Genomic DNA, 17,563 nt, shown 5'->3' with positions numbered 1-17,563 from the left:
ACACTTACATATCTAGTAAAGACACTCGTGCTCTCAACATTATATCTAGATATATTTAATCATCGAAAATTACGAAATACTCTACACAGATGCCTCAAAAGTGCAACACAACACCGCATATGCATTAGTAGACAAAAGGTCGAACTCTATCAAATTACACTATGCCGTCAACTATGAAGCTGCTGCAAAAAACCCGAGGAAGAGGAAAAAATCTGTAATTTTCACCGACAGCCTTTCAGTTTTGGAAGCCATAAAAACATATAATACAGCAACTGAGACATCATATGGGTTATGCTTTGCCAGCCCATACACATCAAACTTTTTTGGATACCTGGACACGTAGGAATTACTGGCATGAGGTAGTAGAGGTAGTCTACATTTAATGCACCAATCTTTAAAAGCCCTATCATGGAGAAAACTGATATCTTACTAGCTAATCTCCTACAGTACGAGGTACAAAAAAGCGCCAGAAGAGCACACATATTCCATCCTTTGAAATATTTAGCAATCGCCGTTAGAACAGATACTTTTTAGAGAATAGATAAAAACGAGAAACCTCGTTGTCGGTCTTTTACGTTTCGGCAATGAAACACGAGAAATCTCGTCAGCGGTCATTTAAGATTAATAAACTTCAACTGCGGTGTACCACAGACTCTCGATAATTTGGCTTTATTCACTAATTTAAACACTAATGAGTTATTTTCTGGCTTTTTGATGCTAAACGCGCTAATTAAGGTACGAACCTGCATCTCGGGTAGCCGAACTCTCGCTAAACTCTATTATTGATTTCTGATCAAAAAATAACATCAGTTTTACTTTCTTTTTTCCTCCTAGAGTTCAAAATGTCACTTTATTTTAAAACTTCTGCAATGTATCAGTTTTATATAATTTCAATTAATTTAAATATTATGTTTCCAGTTTAGGTTATAGGTTGTTTCTTTTTAATTTTTCAATGAAAAATTTGCGTATGGTTTCTCTATTCTGAAATTTCTGCTTAACTATGCATTAAATAGTAACTTGAACAACTACCTCAAGATTGACAAAAAAACCGCAAAATATTTTTACCACAGTGCATAAGTAAATGGAATTTTGTTAAATATTAACAATTTTAGGACACCAGTTTTACATAAAGAAAACTATAAGAAAATAAATTGGCATTTACTTATATATTTAAATACCAACTTATAATAAAAATAAATCAAAAAGTAAAGAAAAGGTGTATGCACCCCATTAAGACTAGGTCATGTGCGTCTGGAAGTTAAAAATATTGATGTACATATGTATGTATGTATGTATGAGCATGCATTATAAAGATTATTACGTTTTATCTGTTATATTAAGTTATAAAATATAACTTAACGGCATATTTTATTTAAATTAGTGAGCAGATAGTTCTGTGTTTTTCCAATTTCAAATTAAACTGTTAGTGGAGTAACTATGTCAAGATTTGGGGCCATTACGGTAGTATGATTGCGGTAGACACGACAATCAAACTAAATTGATGACATTGCTTGGAATACTTGTTTTTATTAAATTTTTTGTAAGTTATTGCAACATTTTCTCAATTTCCTTTCGAGCTGAGTCACATTTACTCCTGATTACATTTTATAAAATGTAAAGAAGTTAACTTCGTTTCGCGATGTTGCTTTAAATGCGGCGATTGTAGTTGCCACCTCCGCCGCCAGCCTGTATATTTCCGACTTTGGTCTTGCCATCGAAGAAGAGCTCAATGTAGCGTGAACCCATTTGCTCGCGATGTCGTTTCATTGCGAGTTGTGCATCTTCGTATGTCTCAAAGAAAACATCAGCAGTGCCGCTGTGCAAACCTTTCTTGTTGAAATTAACACGTACATTGGCTGGGCGAATTGGATCGAAGAACTGTAGAGTACAAAATGTGGATTTAGTAAGAGAAAATGGGTTACGTGAAAATTAAACAGATGCATTCAATTAAAACGTCGTTAAAAATGGCAACCACCATTTCATCTCACCTTGAAAACATCATTTTCATAGGACTGATATGGCAGCCCTCGCATGTGTATGGTGAAGTACTCGCTGTCATTCCGACCGCCACCAATGGGACCGAAATTGCCCCCGTTACCGTTACCACTGCCCATAGCGTTCCCACCATTGAAGCCACCACTCATATTGCTATTGCCACCACCACCGCCGCCGGCGCCACTACCATTATTACCGAAGTTACCAAAGTTGCCGAAATTACCAAAGTTTCCACCGCCGCTACCACCATTGTTTGGACCACCACCGACGCCACCGCCATTGCGATTATTACCGCCAGGAAAATCATTGCCGAAATTTCCGCCATTGCTGAAGTTTCGGTTGTTGCCAAAATTTCCAAAATCCCCAAAATCGTTGCCAAAATTGCCTCCACTATTGTTGAAACGGTTATTTCCACCGAAACCGCCATTGCCGTTACCGTTACCAAAGTTGCCGTTGTTGCCATTGCCATTACCGAAGTTACCGCTATTACCGAAACCACCAAAACCGCCACCACCATTACCGCCGTTTCCGAAGCCACCAGCGCCACTGCCTCCACCACTGCCATTCGGCCCAAAGTTATTGCCGAAATTACCAGAATTGGTGAAACTGGGGAGGTTATTGAAGCCCAGGGTGTTGTTGGCCCCAATACCGAACGGACCGCCATTGTTGCCCCAATCTGCAGAAGAATAGAAACATAAAATTTTAAAACTGCATTAATCGAAGAAATACTCACCGTTTCCTCCACGCATATTTCGACCGCCACCGTAATCATTGCCGCGATTGCCACCACGATCTTTTAAATCATATGGACCAGTGCGCCCATTGCCCTTGGCAGCACGCTTCAGTTCAGCCAGCGAGCTACGGAAGATCTCAATGTACCTGAAGTACGAAAGGAAAAGTGCGATAAGAAAGCGATAAAAGAGAAAACGAAAACGCGAGCAGCTTGAAAAGTTCAAGCAACGTCCCCATTTGAATTTATTTTCCACTGATCAAACTTGTTCTATTTTTATGAAAGAAACTATACTTGAATGTAGAAAATGTATGTTGAGCGCCTAAATATAGTCAGATTTTAGTATTTTTAATACAATGAATTTTCAGCAGCTGCATAAAAATTTGAAAAATATTTTATGAATAGACTTTGCTATATTTTTAAAGCTCGTTTTTATGTGCATTCGGTTAAGAACCCAGCAAGAACCCACCCACAACCGGAGCCCAAACTAGTTTATTTTTGGTTAAAATATTTTTTTTGTACAGAGTTAAATATAAGTTATAGGATGCTCATTTGACTATAATTTGCTGTGCTGTCCTGCCAGTTTTAGTTATACATATCTAAACATTCAAAATTCATTATATAATATTTATAAAAAAATACTTCTTTTTTAAATGAATGATAATAATAATATTCTGAACGTTTGAAGCATTTTCTTTCATTATTATTTTAAGTGAATGAGTGTGGGAAAAAAAGCGTTCACATTAATTAAAGTAGATATAGTTAAAAAAAAATTGCTGAAATTTTAAACAAGGAAAAAACATGTTTTAAAAATGCAGAAAATCATATTTGGTATAGAGCTTATTGCAGAAAACCTAATACATATAATTGACCAAATGGAGATTTTTCGTTTATAGACTTTAATTAACGAAAAAAAATATATAACACTTTCACTATTTACTGCTGTATGATAATAATAATAATGCTTGTTTGAACAAAATTCCACAAAAATTTCGATATATTATTGGAACGTCAGTTCTTGAACATATGTATATTACTACATCTAGTATATTGCTAAAGTTTACAAGCAGAAAACTTCTCATCATACAGCTTTCAATGATACGATGAAAATGTTAAGTTATTAAAAAAGAAAGAATTAAGTGAAGAGCAAATAAACTTTAATCGAAAATACTCCATAGCTTATTTCAAACTATGCGGTACGGTTCTAATAAAAATTATGAAAGAATTTCTTTAAATAATTATTTTTCACTTAAAATGTAGAAAAACACCTATAAACAAAATGCAAATGGTAGTTGTATATATTTAGTGTATTATTTAATAAAGAAGAGCGTATTTTATTATTTAAGAAACAAAGAAATTATAGAATGACAACCCACCTGTGCCCAATCTTTTCCCGATTACGTCCCAAGGCTTGTTCAGTGTCATCCTGGCTTTCGAACTGAACAAAAGCTTCCCCAGTCGCACGACCCCTTTTGTCCATAACAAAAAGTATTCCCTCCCGATCCGGTTTGATTTCCAACCCTGCCCATGACGATAACAACCAAATGTTAAGAATTCTTTCAAATTCATAGTTTACAATTTTTGTATTTTTTTCTATGAAAAACTTTATTTAAAAAAAATCATCATTATAGATGAAAATGTTGTAACACTGCGTCGTTGTTGCTGTTGTAAAAAAAATTCAATTGGTAAGAGTAGTGGATGCGCCAAACTTGCATTTTTTTTCTTTTCAAATTAAGGAGAACGAACAAAAATACTTTCTGCCCATATAAAAAAATTCGATTCTAACTAAATTACATTAAATTGTCATTACTTTAGTCAAAATTGTTTACCAAATGTGACTTATAGCTCAACCAGATATTTTTTCTTGCAACACTACAAGATAGCATAAGACCAAATGAATATATGTATATGTATGTATGCATACGTAAATATGAGTTACTAAAAAGAATTGCTGCATAACAGCTGTTTCCAGTAATAAATTAACACTCGTACTAACAGACCAACTTTGTTGTATAAACATCCCAGTAGGTTTTCTTTCGAAAAATATATGGTATGTTGATTTTGTATTTATAAAACATATAAGAAATATCCAATAAAAACCTCTATCTTTTGCATTATCCATTCCAACGAAAAAAAAGTGTACTCACCACTAAAGAATTCTTCAACTTGCTGCTCGGTAACTGCATATGGCAGCCCACGCAATTTCACAACATATGATATGCCATGACTACCAGTTTTTCGCATGGCTTCTTTGGCTTCTTTTGGATTGGCGGTGAATACTTTGAATAAACTAAAGTTAGTACTAGTAAAAATATAGTTATCTATACAAGCTTACCTTCAATGTAGCGATGTCCCATAGAACCTTTGTTTAATTTGCGCGCTTCTTCTACATCGTCTTGACCCAGTACTTCAACATATGCTTCGCCGGTATTCTTACCATCCCAACGACTGGTAATGAGGTGAATACCCTTAGAACCATTAACAACATTTACATTCCTTAGAAAATCTAAAATTTCTTGATGAGTCGCTGACCAAGGCAGACCCCGTAAACGTATGTACTTAGGACTACCAGACGAATTACCACCTCCACCTGATGGGTCTTGGCTTTGGTCATTGTAGTCATCATTTTCATCTTGATCATCATAATCTCCTTGTTGATCATCATCATATTCTTGGCTATTTTCGTCATCCCCGTATTCTTGGGAGTAATCTTCGTTATTGGTTTGTGCATCTGTGGCCATTTTTGTTTAAGTTTAAAATTAGCTTAAAAAACACAACATAAATTAAATTTTATTAAAACTCTCAGTGCATGGAAAATCATTAAAAGAATTCACATAGAGCTCATTGCTTCGTCACTTCAGTTTTATATATATTTTGCTTTGGAAATCTAACGAGAGCGCCTAAGCGCCGAGTAACGGAGCGCCGCTTGAAGTTCAAGTTTAAAATATCAAAAACTTAAAAGGGAACGTAAGTAATATTTATAGAAAATTGTGTGGGATTGAATAGAAGATATGCACAGACAGGTGAATTTTTTACAATTAATTGAGATATAGGTACAAATTTATTTACCTTTAATCAAAGTAACTTACCCCCCAGCGAGTTGTAATAATTGGTCAATTTTTTCGGGTAATGTTTAATTACCCACTGGTTTAGGGGTGGTGGGCGGAAAGGTGGGGGTGTGGCATCTATGTCTACATGTCAGATTGTCAATCGATTTTTAATCCAAATTTAATTTTCATTATGTCTATGTATATACATATTCGACTATTTTGCGAACATTTTCCAATATCTACATTAATATATTTTTTAAACGTCTCAGGCGAAAATTTTCTTTATAAATATTAAGATGTTTTAAATAAGATTCTTATTAAATGAGAGAGTTAAACAAATTAAAAAAAAATTATTATTATGCAAAAAACACAAAAATCATTACCGAAAAAACCAAATAAAGTTAATTCGATTTTTTACCGCCAGATACAGTTAAGGAAAAAAACTCTACATACATCCCTTTTTTTGTATTTCTAAGATATTCGTAAGGTAAATTGATAAAGCGTTTGCATTAATATTTAAAGGACCAAAAACAAAGTTTATTTACAAAACAAAAAGCTAATTCAAAAGCATAACAATAACAAAAATAACAAAAACAATAAAAATTCATGAGAAAAAAGTCTACACTGTATGTAGAGAGAATACAATATTTGATTTCTTTTAAATAAATAGAAGAAAACAATATATTTTTAATATTTTGTAGGACCACCCTGGGCTCCAACAACCGCCTGAAGACGACGTGGCATAGACATCACCAAATCCTCCGTAATACTGGGCGCAATTTCCGACCACTCCCGAGTTAGGGCAGTTTTCAGTGTTTCACGACTTCTGATATCATATTTGCATGCAGATTTTTCCAAAACGTCCCAAATATGCTCAATTGGATTGAAGTCTGGTGACTGGGGAGGTGTTTTAAGCTGTCTTGGAGCATAAGTCTCGACCAATATGCGCAGTATGTTTGGGGTCGTTGTCTTGTTGGAAAATCCATTGGTTTCCCAGGCCGAAGCTTTCCACATATGGCTTCAGATTTTGTTCCAATATTGTCTGATATCTGTCCATAACGCCTTCAACAAAAACCAATCGACCAACTCCAGAGCTCCCCACACCATAACACTAACCCGACCATGTTTCACAGTAGATATAATATTTTTGGGATCAAGGGCAGTATTCGGTTTTCGTCAAACCTTGTTTCGTCGATTTCAAAGCTGCATTCGACAGTACGGAAAGGAGTTAATTGTATGCCGCGATGTCTGAATTTGGTATCCCCACAAAACTAATACGGCAATGCAAGATGACGTTGCTCAACACGAGCCGTTTGATACCAAACGAGGTTTCAGACAGGGTGACTCACTGTCGTGCGACTTCTTTAATCTGATGTTGGAGAGCATCGTACGAGCCGCAGAACTTAATCGCTCAGGCACAATATTTTATAAGAGCGTACAATTGTTGGCATATGCCGATGATATTGACATCACCGGCCTTAACACCCGCGCTCTTAGTTCTGCCTTCTCCAAACTGGATAAGGAGGCAAAGCGAATGGGTCTGGTGGTGAACGAGGACAAAACGAAGTACCTCCTGACAGATATAATTTCGAGGTTGTAAAAGACTTCGTTTATTTAGGAACCAGCATTAACACCGATAACAATGTCAGCCTTGAAATCCAACGCAGAATCTCTCTTGCCAACAAGTGCTACTTTGGACTAAGTAGGCAACTGAGCAGTAAAGTCCTCTCTCGACGAACAGAACTAACACTCTACAAGGCTCTCATCATGCCCGTCCTGACAACATCCGATGAAGCGACACTTGGAGTATTCGAGAGAAAGATTCTGCGTAAGATTTTTGGACCTTTGCACGTTGGCAACGGCGAATATCGCAGGAGATGGAACGATGAGATGTATGAGCTTTACGACGACATTGACATAGCGAAGCGAATAAAGATCCAGCGGCTACGTTGGCTGGGTCATGTCGTCCGAATGGATGCAAACGCTCCGGCTTTGAAAGTATTCGATGCGGTACCAGTTGGGGATAGCTGGTGGAAAGATCAGGTGAGTTGGCTTCACTTGGTATGTCCAATTGGCGGCGGTTAACACGAGAAAGAAACGACTGGCGCGCTTTGTTAAACTCGGCCAAAATCGCGTAAGCGGTTATCGCGCCAATTAAGAAGAAGATATCAACCACTCCTGCACAAGAAAAGACGAATGTTTTGGGTCATTATCTTGTTGAAATTGCCAAGTTGTCCCATTAAGGAACTTGGACTTACATTTTCTTTAAGAATGTCGCGATACACTTGCTTATCCATTGTCTCATCTATGAACACGAGCTTTCCGACACCGGATGCCGCGAAAAACCCCCAAACCATCACATTTCCTCCAGAGTTTAACTGTTTTGAGCAGGTTGTTCTCTTGAAGCTCTTTATTTGGCTTTCGTCAAATCTTTTATGCTCCATCTGACCCAAATAAATTGAAGTTTGATTCATCACGAAATATGTGTTCCAAAAAGCGTCGTGTTTATTTAAATGCTGTTCAGCAAAATCTAGCTTTTTTTTCTTATTCACCTTCGAAATGAGGGATTTGCGTCGAAGAATCCGGCCATGATACCCAGCCTTATATAGGGTATTCCGAACTGTTTAGTGTTGAAATTGATTTCAAATGAATTTTGCAGGGTCTCGCACAATTTGACAGCCGAAGCTTTTGGATTTTGGGCCACTGTGGACACCTGTCGTTCGGTTAATTTTTTTGGGCGGCCAGATCTGCTCTCCGGAGCTATTTTGCCAGTATTGCAATAATGCATAACGATGTTTCGACGGCTGGTTCATGATTCATCAAGAAATGATATGATTTTTTTTTTTCTAAATACAGTTTTATCATTAATTGACGTAGTTCTAGGGAAATTTAAGCACTACGGCCCAAAGTGATTGCGACTATATGTAATTCCTAAAACGTACGAATGAGTAAAAAGCAAGAGTGAAAATAACGGGAGTTTACCGTTACGACGCTAAAAGAAAATATAATATATATATACATATATATAATTGGCGCGTACACCCTTTTTGGGTGTTTGGCCGAGCTCCTCCTCCTATTTGTGGTGTGCGTCTTGATGTTGTTCCACAAATGGAGGGACCTACAGTTTCAAGCCGACTGCGAACGGCAGATATTTTTATAAGGGGCTTTTTCATGGCAGAAATATACTCGGAGGTTTGCCATTGCCTGCCGAGGAGCGACCGCTGTTAGAAAAATGTTTTTCTTAATCTTGGTGTTTCACCGAGATTCGAACCGACGTTCTCCCTGTGAATTCCGAATGGTAGTCACGCACCAACCCATTCGGCTACGGCGGCGGCTAAAAGCATAAGCATATTAATTTTTTTTCGTCAGATACGTAATAAATAAATTCATTTAGAAAATACCGTTTTCTATTTTTTTTACTTTCATTAGAAGAAAAGTTGAAACACTTTGATTTTTCAAGTGTGCCAATACTTTTTTGACTCATTGTATATTATAATGTGCCAAACTATAGTGTAGTTTTCGAAACCACTTTGAAAACAAATAATTGGAAAACTATTATTTCCACAATATTGGGAGTTTTAAGGGTTGTTCATGAAACTCTCTCTAACATTTGCACCAAGCTCCATTAAATAAATCAAATATTCTTTGCCTAAAATTGCCCATGCAGCATTATACTAAATCCGGCCGTTTTTACACAGGGCAACTTTTGTCCGAGCAACTCTTAATTTAAGGTAGGGAGACGAGCGAAGCAGTTGAATAAGTTGCTCCTGTCCAAACAACTTGATTTGTTTTAACGCTTTTCAATGCCGTTGTTGGCCGTAGACTGTAAACTTCAACAATTGACAACAAAGCGTTGCTCATGTAAACGACGCGGACCTCAAAATGTAATTCGCAAAGATGAACCGAAGTACCGCGAAACACATAGGTCAGTTCGGACCGTTGCGGCAACGTTTTGACCGCCAGCAAACTATATTGGGTATTTGAGTGGAAGGCGTCGCATACGTGCAGTACGCCATGCCGGAAAGCACAAAAATGTGTTTCTTGATCTCGAAGCCAAAAATTCTACTGAAACCCTCTTTCGCTTCAGTAAGCACATTTCATAATATATTTCACAACCAACAAAAACCTGTTTATACACATCGAAATACGATATTTGCTTTGACGACAAGACCATCTGCTTTTTATTGTTTGTATTCGGCAATTCTTCCATTATGGTACGTTTTACACCTCACGATAGTCAAATGCATTGCTACAACGGACGCGAAGAAGCCATTGACAGCCCTTTAACAAATTGCCAAGGTAGTGAAGTTGGTGCGAGTACCCCTATTTAGTTATGCACCGATTACTTTTGTGTGGCGTCTAACGTGCAGTACAACTAATCGATGCTACGCGCCGGGAGCGTCGGAAACGCAATTGGCGTCAACACACAGCATGACGCCAAAGCCAACATAAAAAAGTTTGCAACTTCATTTATTTAGACAAATCTATTTCTTTACGTTATCTACTTTTTTCCCTTCAAACAAAATGATTTTGAAAATTTCGCTATTTTAATGCTTATTATATTGTAACATAAAATATTACAATTTTCGGTTGCCGCCACAATCGTCGAGCAATGTCGGCCATCTTTAAACGACGGCTTATTAACCAAAACTTAGAGAAAGTTTCTCGCAATATTACGCAAACTTTTAATTATATTTTTAATACATAATAGTACTAACATTTTATTTATCAGGTTTTGCACAAATTGATTACAATTAAAGAATTATTTTAACACTTTTCCTATGTCCGAAAATGTCTTTTGCAGAACACGAGCGCCTATAAATAGTTACGAAACGATTCTTCCAAGTACAATTAGTAGTGGTAGCGATACATCGGTAAAATATCGATGTTTTCAAAGGCCTGCGCAAGCAGACGCGGTACGGTACAGGGCGAAATAATTCGGTATAAAATACAATGGGGCACATCCCTATACCTACCCCTTCTGTTAAAAAATAAATGTCAAATGAAGACTGCTAATTTCTGTTAACTGTCTTACCGAATTTCTTGCTATCAACGCCTTAATATTAGCTGTCATTGCATTGTTTGACAACTAAATTTTCATTTTTCCGCGCCTGTATATGCGCGAATACAGCGGTCCAATTTATTTGATGCCACCTTGAAAATTAAATATTAAATACAAAAAGAAAAAATTAAATCAGATTTAACCAACAATCTCAATAAAGAAGTGTTTGATATCACAGAAGCGAAACTGAATAGTCCAAAAATACTGGTAACGCATATGAATGCTGAATATAAAGAAGCGAGCTAATAAATGAAATTCAAATTCAAAATAGCTTCCTAATTTTTAGGTCGAAAAACAATAAGGAGACATTCAATGCGATAATTGAAATCGAACACAATTTTTTTTTTACATTATAGTCAAAGAAACTAAATATTGGTTGGGACCGCTGTCCCGTCTATGATGGGCAAACTGTAAAAAGATGTTACAAGTGTTTGGGTTTCAACCATGGCCCTAGCAACTGCAGCAAAAAATTAAGATGTTAGAAATGTATGGGGGAACACAAATCAGAGAACTGCACTGAGAGTAGTCCAAAACAAATTTGTTGTAACTGTTGTGAAGCCAACAAAGATTTAGTGCTGAATCTTGACACAGAACACAATACAATTAGTCGGGAGTGTCCGGTCTACATTATACGACTTACACTTGCAAAGGAAAGGGTAAGATGTTAGCAACTAAAATCAAACAGATGGCAACACAATTATTTAAAGTGCGTATATATATCTTAATATAAATACTATTAAGCTAAATACACACCAGGCAACCTTTGCAGCAACACGGCCATGTTGAAGCAACCCTTGCCTCGTGTGTAGCTGTGTTGCCAAATGATTTTCGTGTTGCTGCAACCGTTGCCTGAAATATCAAATAAATTTGATTTTTGGGATAGGTTGCTGCAACCGTTGCTTCGTGTGTATCATTGTTTACTGCTTTTACTCGTTCAGTTCGTTGAAAACAAGCGAAGAAGAAGGTTCGTGCGGAGTAAAATAAAGTGAAAAAGGAAAAAATGGCAATTGAAAATAATGAAAATTATGTTAATTTTATTAACGAATATGAAAATTGGAGAGAGCTGTAGGATATAAGTAGTGAAAAATGTAAAAATAAAAATTTTAGAAAAAAAGCATACGAATAATTAAAAAATGAGTACAATAAAATTGATAAAAATTTCAAGTCCGCAAAAGAGTTTCCTGTTGCAAGATACCGCAAAGTTATTGCCAGTATAATTTCTGCTGATATTGCCTCTCTCATTATGGTATCTTGTTTCGTTATTTTGGCCTTTACGAAGTCCAACAATTTTCTAAACAGGGCTTCGTCCATCCTCAAGTAATTTTTATAGTCCGCTGGCTCATTTTCCTTCAATTCTTTCAGCAGCCTCTCGTTCGAAAATTTGATTTTTTTTAAAAGCCAATTTTTGTACCAAATTTTCTTTCTCTTCTTTTGTTGCATCCCTTCTTCCTCATTTTCGTACAAAAGTTCGTCAATTATAATAAGAGAAGTAATTTTTCGTATTTCGTCGATCATTTAAAAAATTTAATTTTACGTATCTTCCGCTTGTACCTTTCCTGCACCACAGTTATACACAATACTGAGATCGAAGCAACGGTCGCAACGTGTTTCTTAAACAAAGGCAACACGTTGCTGCAACCGTTGCTTCAACGGTTGCCTGGTGTGTATTTAGCTTTATAGTTAATAAAGCTGAACTCGAAAGGGTTATTGAGGCTGTTGACCCGGATATAGTTCTATGTTCTGAAACATGTGCAACAGATGAAATAAACAATGCAGAATTAAAGTTCCCAACATATCAATTAGTAACCTGCGATTCATATAGTAGACATACAGCGGAGTAATAATGATCATGCGAAATACACTAGACTTTAAAACAATATTTAATAAATCTATAGATAAAAATATAATTGCATTTGCAATTGTATTTGCTTAATTGCAAAACCAAATGGAAGATCGGGGTGATATATCACTCACCTAGTGAAAGTGATGCTGATTTTCTTACTTATATGGAGGCCATTTTGTCGGAAATATGCGACAACTTGGTAAATATCATATCAATTGGATAATATAATATATAGAAATAATAGCGAGATGGCTAATAAATCAAACGAATTCTCTGTGGATAGTATTATTGGCATAAATATTAACATAGAAAATGTTGATTATGAATTGATAAAGCAGGCAACGTTTAAATTTGAAGAAATAAGCACAGTTGATATCGTCCATATTGTTAGGAAATCAAAGAGAAAATTGGGTGGAAGCAACTTGTTATCAGAAGGGGTAATTAAGGATTCAGTGGAATATATGGGTCACTTTTACGCTATAGTAGTAAATAGTAGTCTTAGGTCAAGAACAGTACCTATGAAATGGAAAACTTCCAACATAGTACCAGTAAAGAAGGTGAAAAATACTATACATTAATATTAAAAATATTAGAAATTCGATAATAGTTAAAATTTGAAGAGCACGTTGAATATATAGTTAATAAGATTGCGAAAAAATCGGGCTCGTGAAAAAATCATGTAAGTACATAGGAAAGAGGTTAACAAGTTTGGTTTATAGATCAATAGTTGAGCCGCATTTTATATATTTTATTTTTTTCATGGCTAGCGACACACAAGTTGAGAGCTCCAAAAAACGCAAAACAGAGCTATGCGATTCATTTTGAATAAGCGTTATGATACACCCGTACAAGAAATGATCAGAGACTTGAATTGGTTGAGCGGGAAACCGCAAATATTTTATCACGCTATGAAGTTCGTTTTTAATTTAAAGCAGCGAAAGTTGCCGTTATCTGAGCGATAATCTTATATTACGTTTCCACCGCAGCCGGAGTTTGGGTTCTCTGCCGCTATCGTGTTCTTAGCGCAAACACCAAACAAAACACCTGTCAAATCCCATACAAAATTAAAACACAACTCCATACCTAAACCCATTTTTCAAAGCGTGTTTTGTTGGGTTTGCATCTAATGTAATTATTAAGTGGTGGCAATGTTGCTCATTTTCCTCATTTATTATTGCATTCTTATCGAAACATGGCAACAATGATTGCAATTTGTCAATATGACATTTGACTGACGTTTAATATTTTTCGTGTGGTAAGCGTTTGTGCGCGCAAAATATAAAATTAAAGTTCCTGATTTGGAGTTGGCGTTTTAGCTCTTAAGCTGGCCAAATAAGTCTTCAATCTTTCCTCAGAAATACTGAAGCAACTTAAACACCCAAAAAAAAAAAAAAAAAATTGTTGATTTTAATAGAAAACATTAAAAAATCTAAAACTATTTGGCTTCCTTCTGCGGACGAAGCATTTCTAGATATATGGGGTGAGAAGGCAGCTGAATTGCGAGGTCCACGCAAGAACTCACACATATATGCGGAGATGGCTCAGTCGCTGGGAGCTCTTGGACATGAGGTCCGTCCAGTTGACATTAAATATAAAATTCACAATTTCACAATGAAATATAGGGTAAGGCATATAATATATTATTTCATTAAAGTAATTTTGTTAAAGCCTCAAAATTTCCTTTGCAGAAAATGCAAAGCAGAGCAAGGGACAGGATGTTCTCCTGTTTCTTGGAAGCACTATCAGAGGGTTCACCAAATAATAGGAAGGGATAGAGTAAATAATGTTGATGCGGTCGTTGTGGATAGTATAACAGGTATTTCTTTTATTTATATATGTAATTTTATTTGTATTTACATCTAATTTTATAATGTTAATTTCTATTTATATATGTAGACATGCCTGATTCGGTTGCTTCGCCAGCTCCATCATTTTCGCCAATATCGTCGCCACTTTCAGCTGCTCCGTCTGCTACATTTTCATTTTCGCCACCATCGTCTCCAGCACTGAACGAAGCTTCCGCACCTGCAGCAAAAACAAAAAATGCGAAAGTAAGTGAATTAAACGAAACTATTAAATCTGCTATGACGGAAAACAATAAATTAACTGCTGAGTTAATTGATATCGAGAAAAAAAAGGTTGCTGCTATTGAGTTATTGACAAAAAGTGTGGTTAGTTTCTTGGAGAGAAATTAATTAACTAAAACTTATAATTATAAATCCTTTGAAATATTGTTTGTGAAAGTGCTTAAAAATTAATATGTGAAATGATATTTAAGTTTTAATGAATTGTGCCTTTTAAAGTTGCACTATGTGCCTACTACTATCTTTTTTCAAAAATGAATAAAATGTTATTTTATAAAATTATGTATTAGAAATTTTATTGTTCTGGTGAAAAGTTGTTTTTCAAATTCAATCAATTGGACTCTTTGTGGCTTTTGTAGGTCGAAATATTTAAATAAATATTTGGTTTGAAGATAAAATTGTTTAAACCAAATAACCTTTTTAACCAATAAATTATGGTTAAGGGGGGAAGCTGGTCTAGAGCGCGAAAAATGGGCATATTTTATGAATTTATTTTGACTCAACAAAGGAATCAATCGAAAATCTGTGAAATAGGTTTAATAATATAGCTTTCATGGTACAAATACAAAATTTTTCGTCTGAATTAATTTCAAAATGGCCGCTGTCCAGCAGTTCTCCTAAGGCGCCTTTTTTTCTAGTGGGTCCATTGCCGAAGACGTAAACTCCTTAATTTTTGTCCTGGATCAAAAAATAAAATATTTTTAGTTTCTATATAACAACAGAAAGAGACGTACGTAGGATTTTTTCGATATTTTGTTTTTTCGCGAAATGGTGCACGTTTGAACAAAAAGTTACAATTTTCACCATAAAGAACAACATAAAATTGTTGATTAAAAAAAAAACTATGTAATATAAATAAAAAATCCTACGTACCTCTCCGGAGAAAGGTATTTCGAATGTATTGTCAAAATTTCGTAAGAATCGGTAAAGATTTGTTCGAGTTATGTCTTCGGCCAGTTTAAAAAAAGTGATTTCGAGAAAAACGCGTTTAAAGTTGTAAGTAGCGTTCGGGGCATACCTGCGAGGCACTGCCGTCGAATGAAAAATTTGGGCATTTAGACATTTTTGCTGGCATCCCTCATTTGGTATATTATTTCTAAGACCCTAAACACCTTTTAAGACAAAAAAAATTTTTTCGATTTTTTCAAAATTCTAGACCAGCTTCCCCCCTTAATTTAATAAAACATACGGGAGAATCTAGATGAAAAAAGTTATATTACTCACTGAAATATTCCTTTAACGCATTTCTTATCGATTCTCCTTCAGATCGGTCAACTGCATTGGTGCCGTATTGAATATTGCGCCTGGAATCGCGATGCATTTCCACTAGCCAATTTTCCAAAATTAAATCCTTCTCAGCAATCAAAAAATTATGTAAAACACATGCACATGAAATAACTGTGTTTACATTCTTGATGTGGTTATCCACGCCTTTTCCAATTCTCCTAAATCTAAAATCGAACCTGTATTACCAATTTTTAAAAATATTAGAATCTCTAAGTTGTAATTACCGGGCTTTTAAATGGCCAAAAGCATTTTCCACAACACGCCGGCACTTAGACAATCTATAGTTGAATTTTTTTTGTTCGGGTGTATTGGTCACACTATGCGGATATGGCTTCATTAAATGCTGAGAGAGACGAAAAGCAGAGTCCCCTATAATATGGACTGGTATTTTTGTGGATCCATACTGCAAGCTCAATTCATCAAGAAGTGCACAACTTTGCAACTCGCGCTTTAGCGATGATTGTTCAAAAATTGAGGAGTCGTTGCATCTTCCAGGACTGCCGCAATGTATATAAACAAATCTATATTTTGCGTCTACCAAAGCCAATAGTACTACGGAATACCACCCTTTGTAGTTGTAGTAATCAATGGCTTCTTCCTTTCTTGGATGAATTTCAATATGACATCCATCTGTATAATAAAGATGCCCTTGATTAAACGTTATTTTTATCGCATTACTTATAAACCTACCTATTGCTCCAATACATTGTGGATAGCCCATTGCATTAAAATCTGCGACTCCATTCTCAATTTGCGCCCTTGTCAGTGGAAAATTTTTCAAATATATTGGAGCCAAAGATGTCCAAACTTCATTGCAAAACTCGATGAGTATTTTGCAAACAGTTGCTTTGCCTACTCCAAACAAATGACCAATTGATCTGTATTCTTTAGAAGATCCTAGTGCATACAGAGCAATTGCCACGCGCTTTTTTAGTGAAATCGGGTTTCGATAGTTCGTTTTTCTTTTGGCTATTTTTTCAAGTTTGCTGCACAATTTTTCAAAGCAGGATCTTTCCATTCGGAAATTATCTTTGAAAAACTTGTCCCCATTACTCTGGCAGTCTACTTCCCAAAAGGTACTGGAATGTTCCTAAAATATACATGTACATTATACACAAATAATGTATCATAAATCTGTTTACCATACCAAAGACCATACACTTTGCGAACGCATTAAATTGGCAGCAACGCTTAAAATTATTTTATTTTCCCTTAACCTTTTTTTTTAAATAATATGTGACCAACTCACTATCAATTATTTTAAAATAAAATGATAAAATCAACATAACAAATTGAATTTTATGCACCATTTTATAATTTTATCAATTTTTATAATTTTTATTTCACAATGTCAACAAATTTTTAATGAAACTTGGTGGAGATGTTAGTGAGGTGTTAAGGAACACTCTTTATAACTTTAAATTATTCGGGAAATAATAATTTTTTAATTATTTACATTCAAAATGCCCTCGGGAACTTCACTATAATTTGCCACATTACACTCTATATTTT

At 35.5% G+C, this 17,563-nt stretch overlaps 2 protein-coding genes across 2 annotated transcripts; both read right to left on the bottom strand.

Moving 5' to 3' along the window:
• Positions 1 to 1,502: 1,502 nt before the first annotated feature.
• LOC129246484 (heterogeneous nuclear ribonucleoprotein H3) lies at positions 1,503 to 10,618 on the bottom strand. The gene is made up of 7 exons (XM_054885345.1): positions 10,494 to 10,618; positions 5,061 to 5,488; positions 4,873 to 5,004; positions 4,102 to 4,246; positions 2,729 to 2,874; positions 1,989 to 2,671; positions 1,503 to 1,878 (listed from the first exon to the last, which is right to left on the bottom strand). The coding sequence occupies exons 2-7, from the start codon at positions 5,464 to 5,466 to the stop codon at positions 1,648 to 1,650; spliced, it is 1,743 nt and encodes a 580-aa protein (XP_054741320.1). The 5' UTR covers positions 5,467 to 5,488; positions 10,494 to 10,618; the 3' UTR covers positions 1,503 to 1,647.
• A 3,935-nt stretch (positions 10,619 to 14,553) lies between these two features.
• On the bottom strand, positions 14,554 to 17,344 carry LOC129235368 (uncharacterized). The gene is made up of 4 exons (XM_054869182.1): positions 16,742 to 17,344; positions 16,276 to 16,681; positions 15,989 to 16,215; positions 14,554 to 14,705 (listed from the first exon to the last, which is right to left on the bottom strand). Exons 1-4 carry the CDS (start codon positions 17,067 to 17,069, stop codon positions 14,554 to 14,556), a joined length of 1,113 nt encoding a protein of 370 aa, XP_054725157.1. The 5' UTR covers positions 17,070 to 17,344.
• Positions 17,345 to 17,563: the final 219 nt, after the last annotated feature.

Source organism: Anastrepha obliqua, chromosome 1 (assembly GCF_027943255.1).
Source record: "Anastrepha obliqua isolate idAnaObli1 chromosome 1, idAnaObli1_1.0, whole genome shotgun sequence".
In the NCBI taxonomy this organism is placed as follows: Eukaryota; Metazoa; Arthropoda; class Insecta; order Diptera; family Tephritidae; genus Anastrepha; species Anastrepha obliqua.
This window is presented reverse-complemented; position numbering and strand designations above follow the sequence as displayed.

What these genes read in the sequence shown, in the direction of transcription:
- LOC129246484 (XM_054885345.1), bottom strand. Translation starts at nt 5,466, where the DNA reads ATGGCCACAGATGCACAAACCAATAACGAAGATTACTCCCAAGAATAC. An exon ending in AAATATGCGTGGAGGAAACG is followed by an intron (nt 2,672 to 2,728) that starts GTGAGTATTTCT and finishes ATTCTTCTGCAG; the next exon opens with ATTGGGGCAACAATGGCGGT. An exon ending in ATGAAAATGATGTTTTCAAG is followed by an intron (nt 1,879 to 1,988) that starts GTGAGATGAAAT and finishes TGTACTCTACAG; the next exon opens with TTCTTCGATCCAATTCGCCC.
- LOC129235368 (XM_054869182.1), bottom strand. Translation starts at nt 17,069, where the DNA reads ATGGAAAGATCCTGCTTTGAAAAATTGTGCAGCAAACTTGAAAAAATA. An exon ending in ACAATGTATTGGAGCAATAG is followed by an intron (nt 16,682 to 16,741) that starts GTAGGTTTATAA and finishes TTTATTATACAG; the next exon opens with ATGGATGTCATATTGAAATT. An exon ending in TTTGGCCATTTAAAAGCCCG is followed by an intron (nt 16,216 to 16,275) that starts GTAATTACAACT and finishes GTTCGATTTTAG; the next exon opens with ATTTAGGAGAATTGGAAAAG.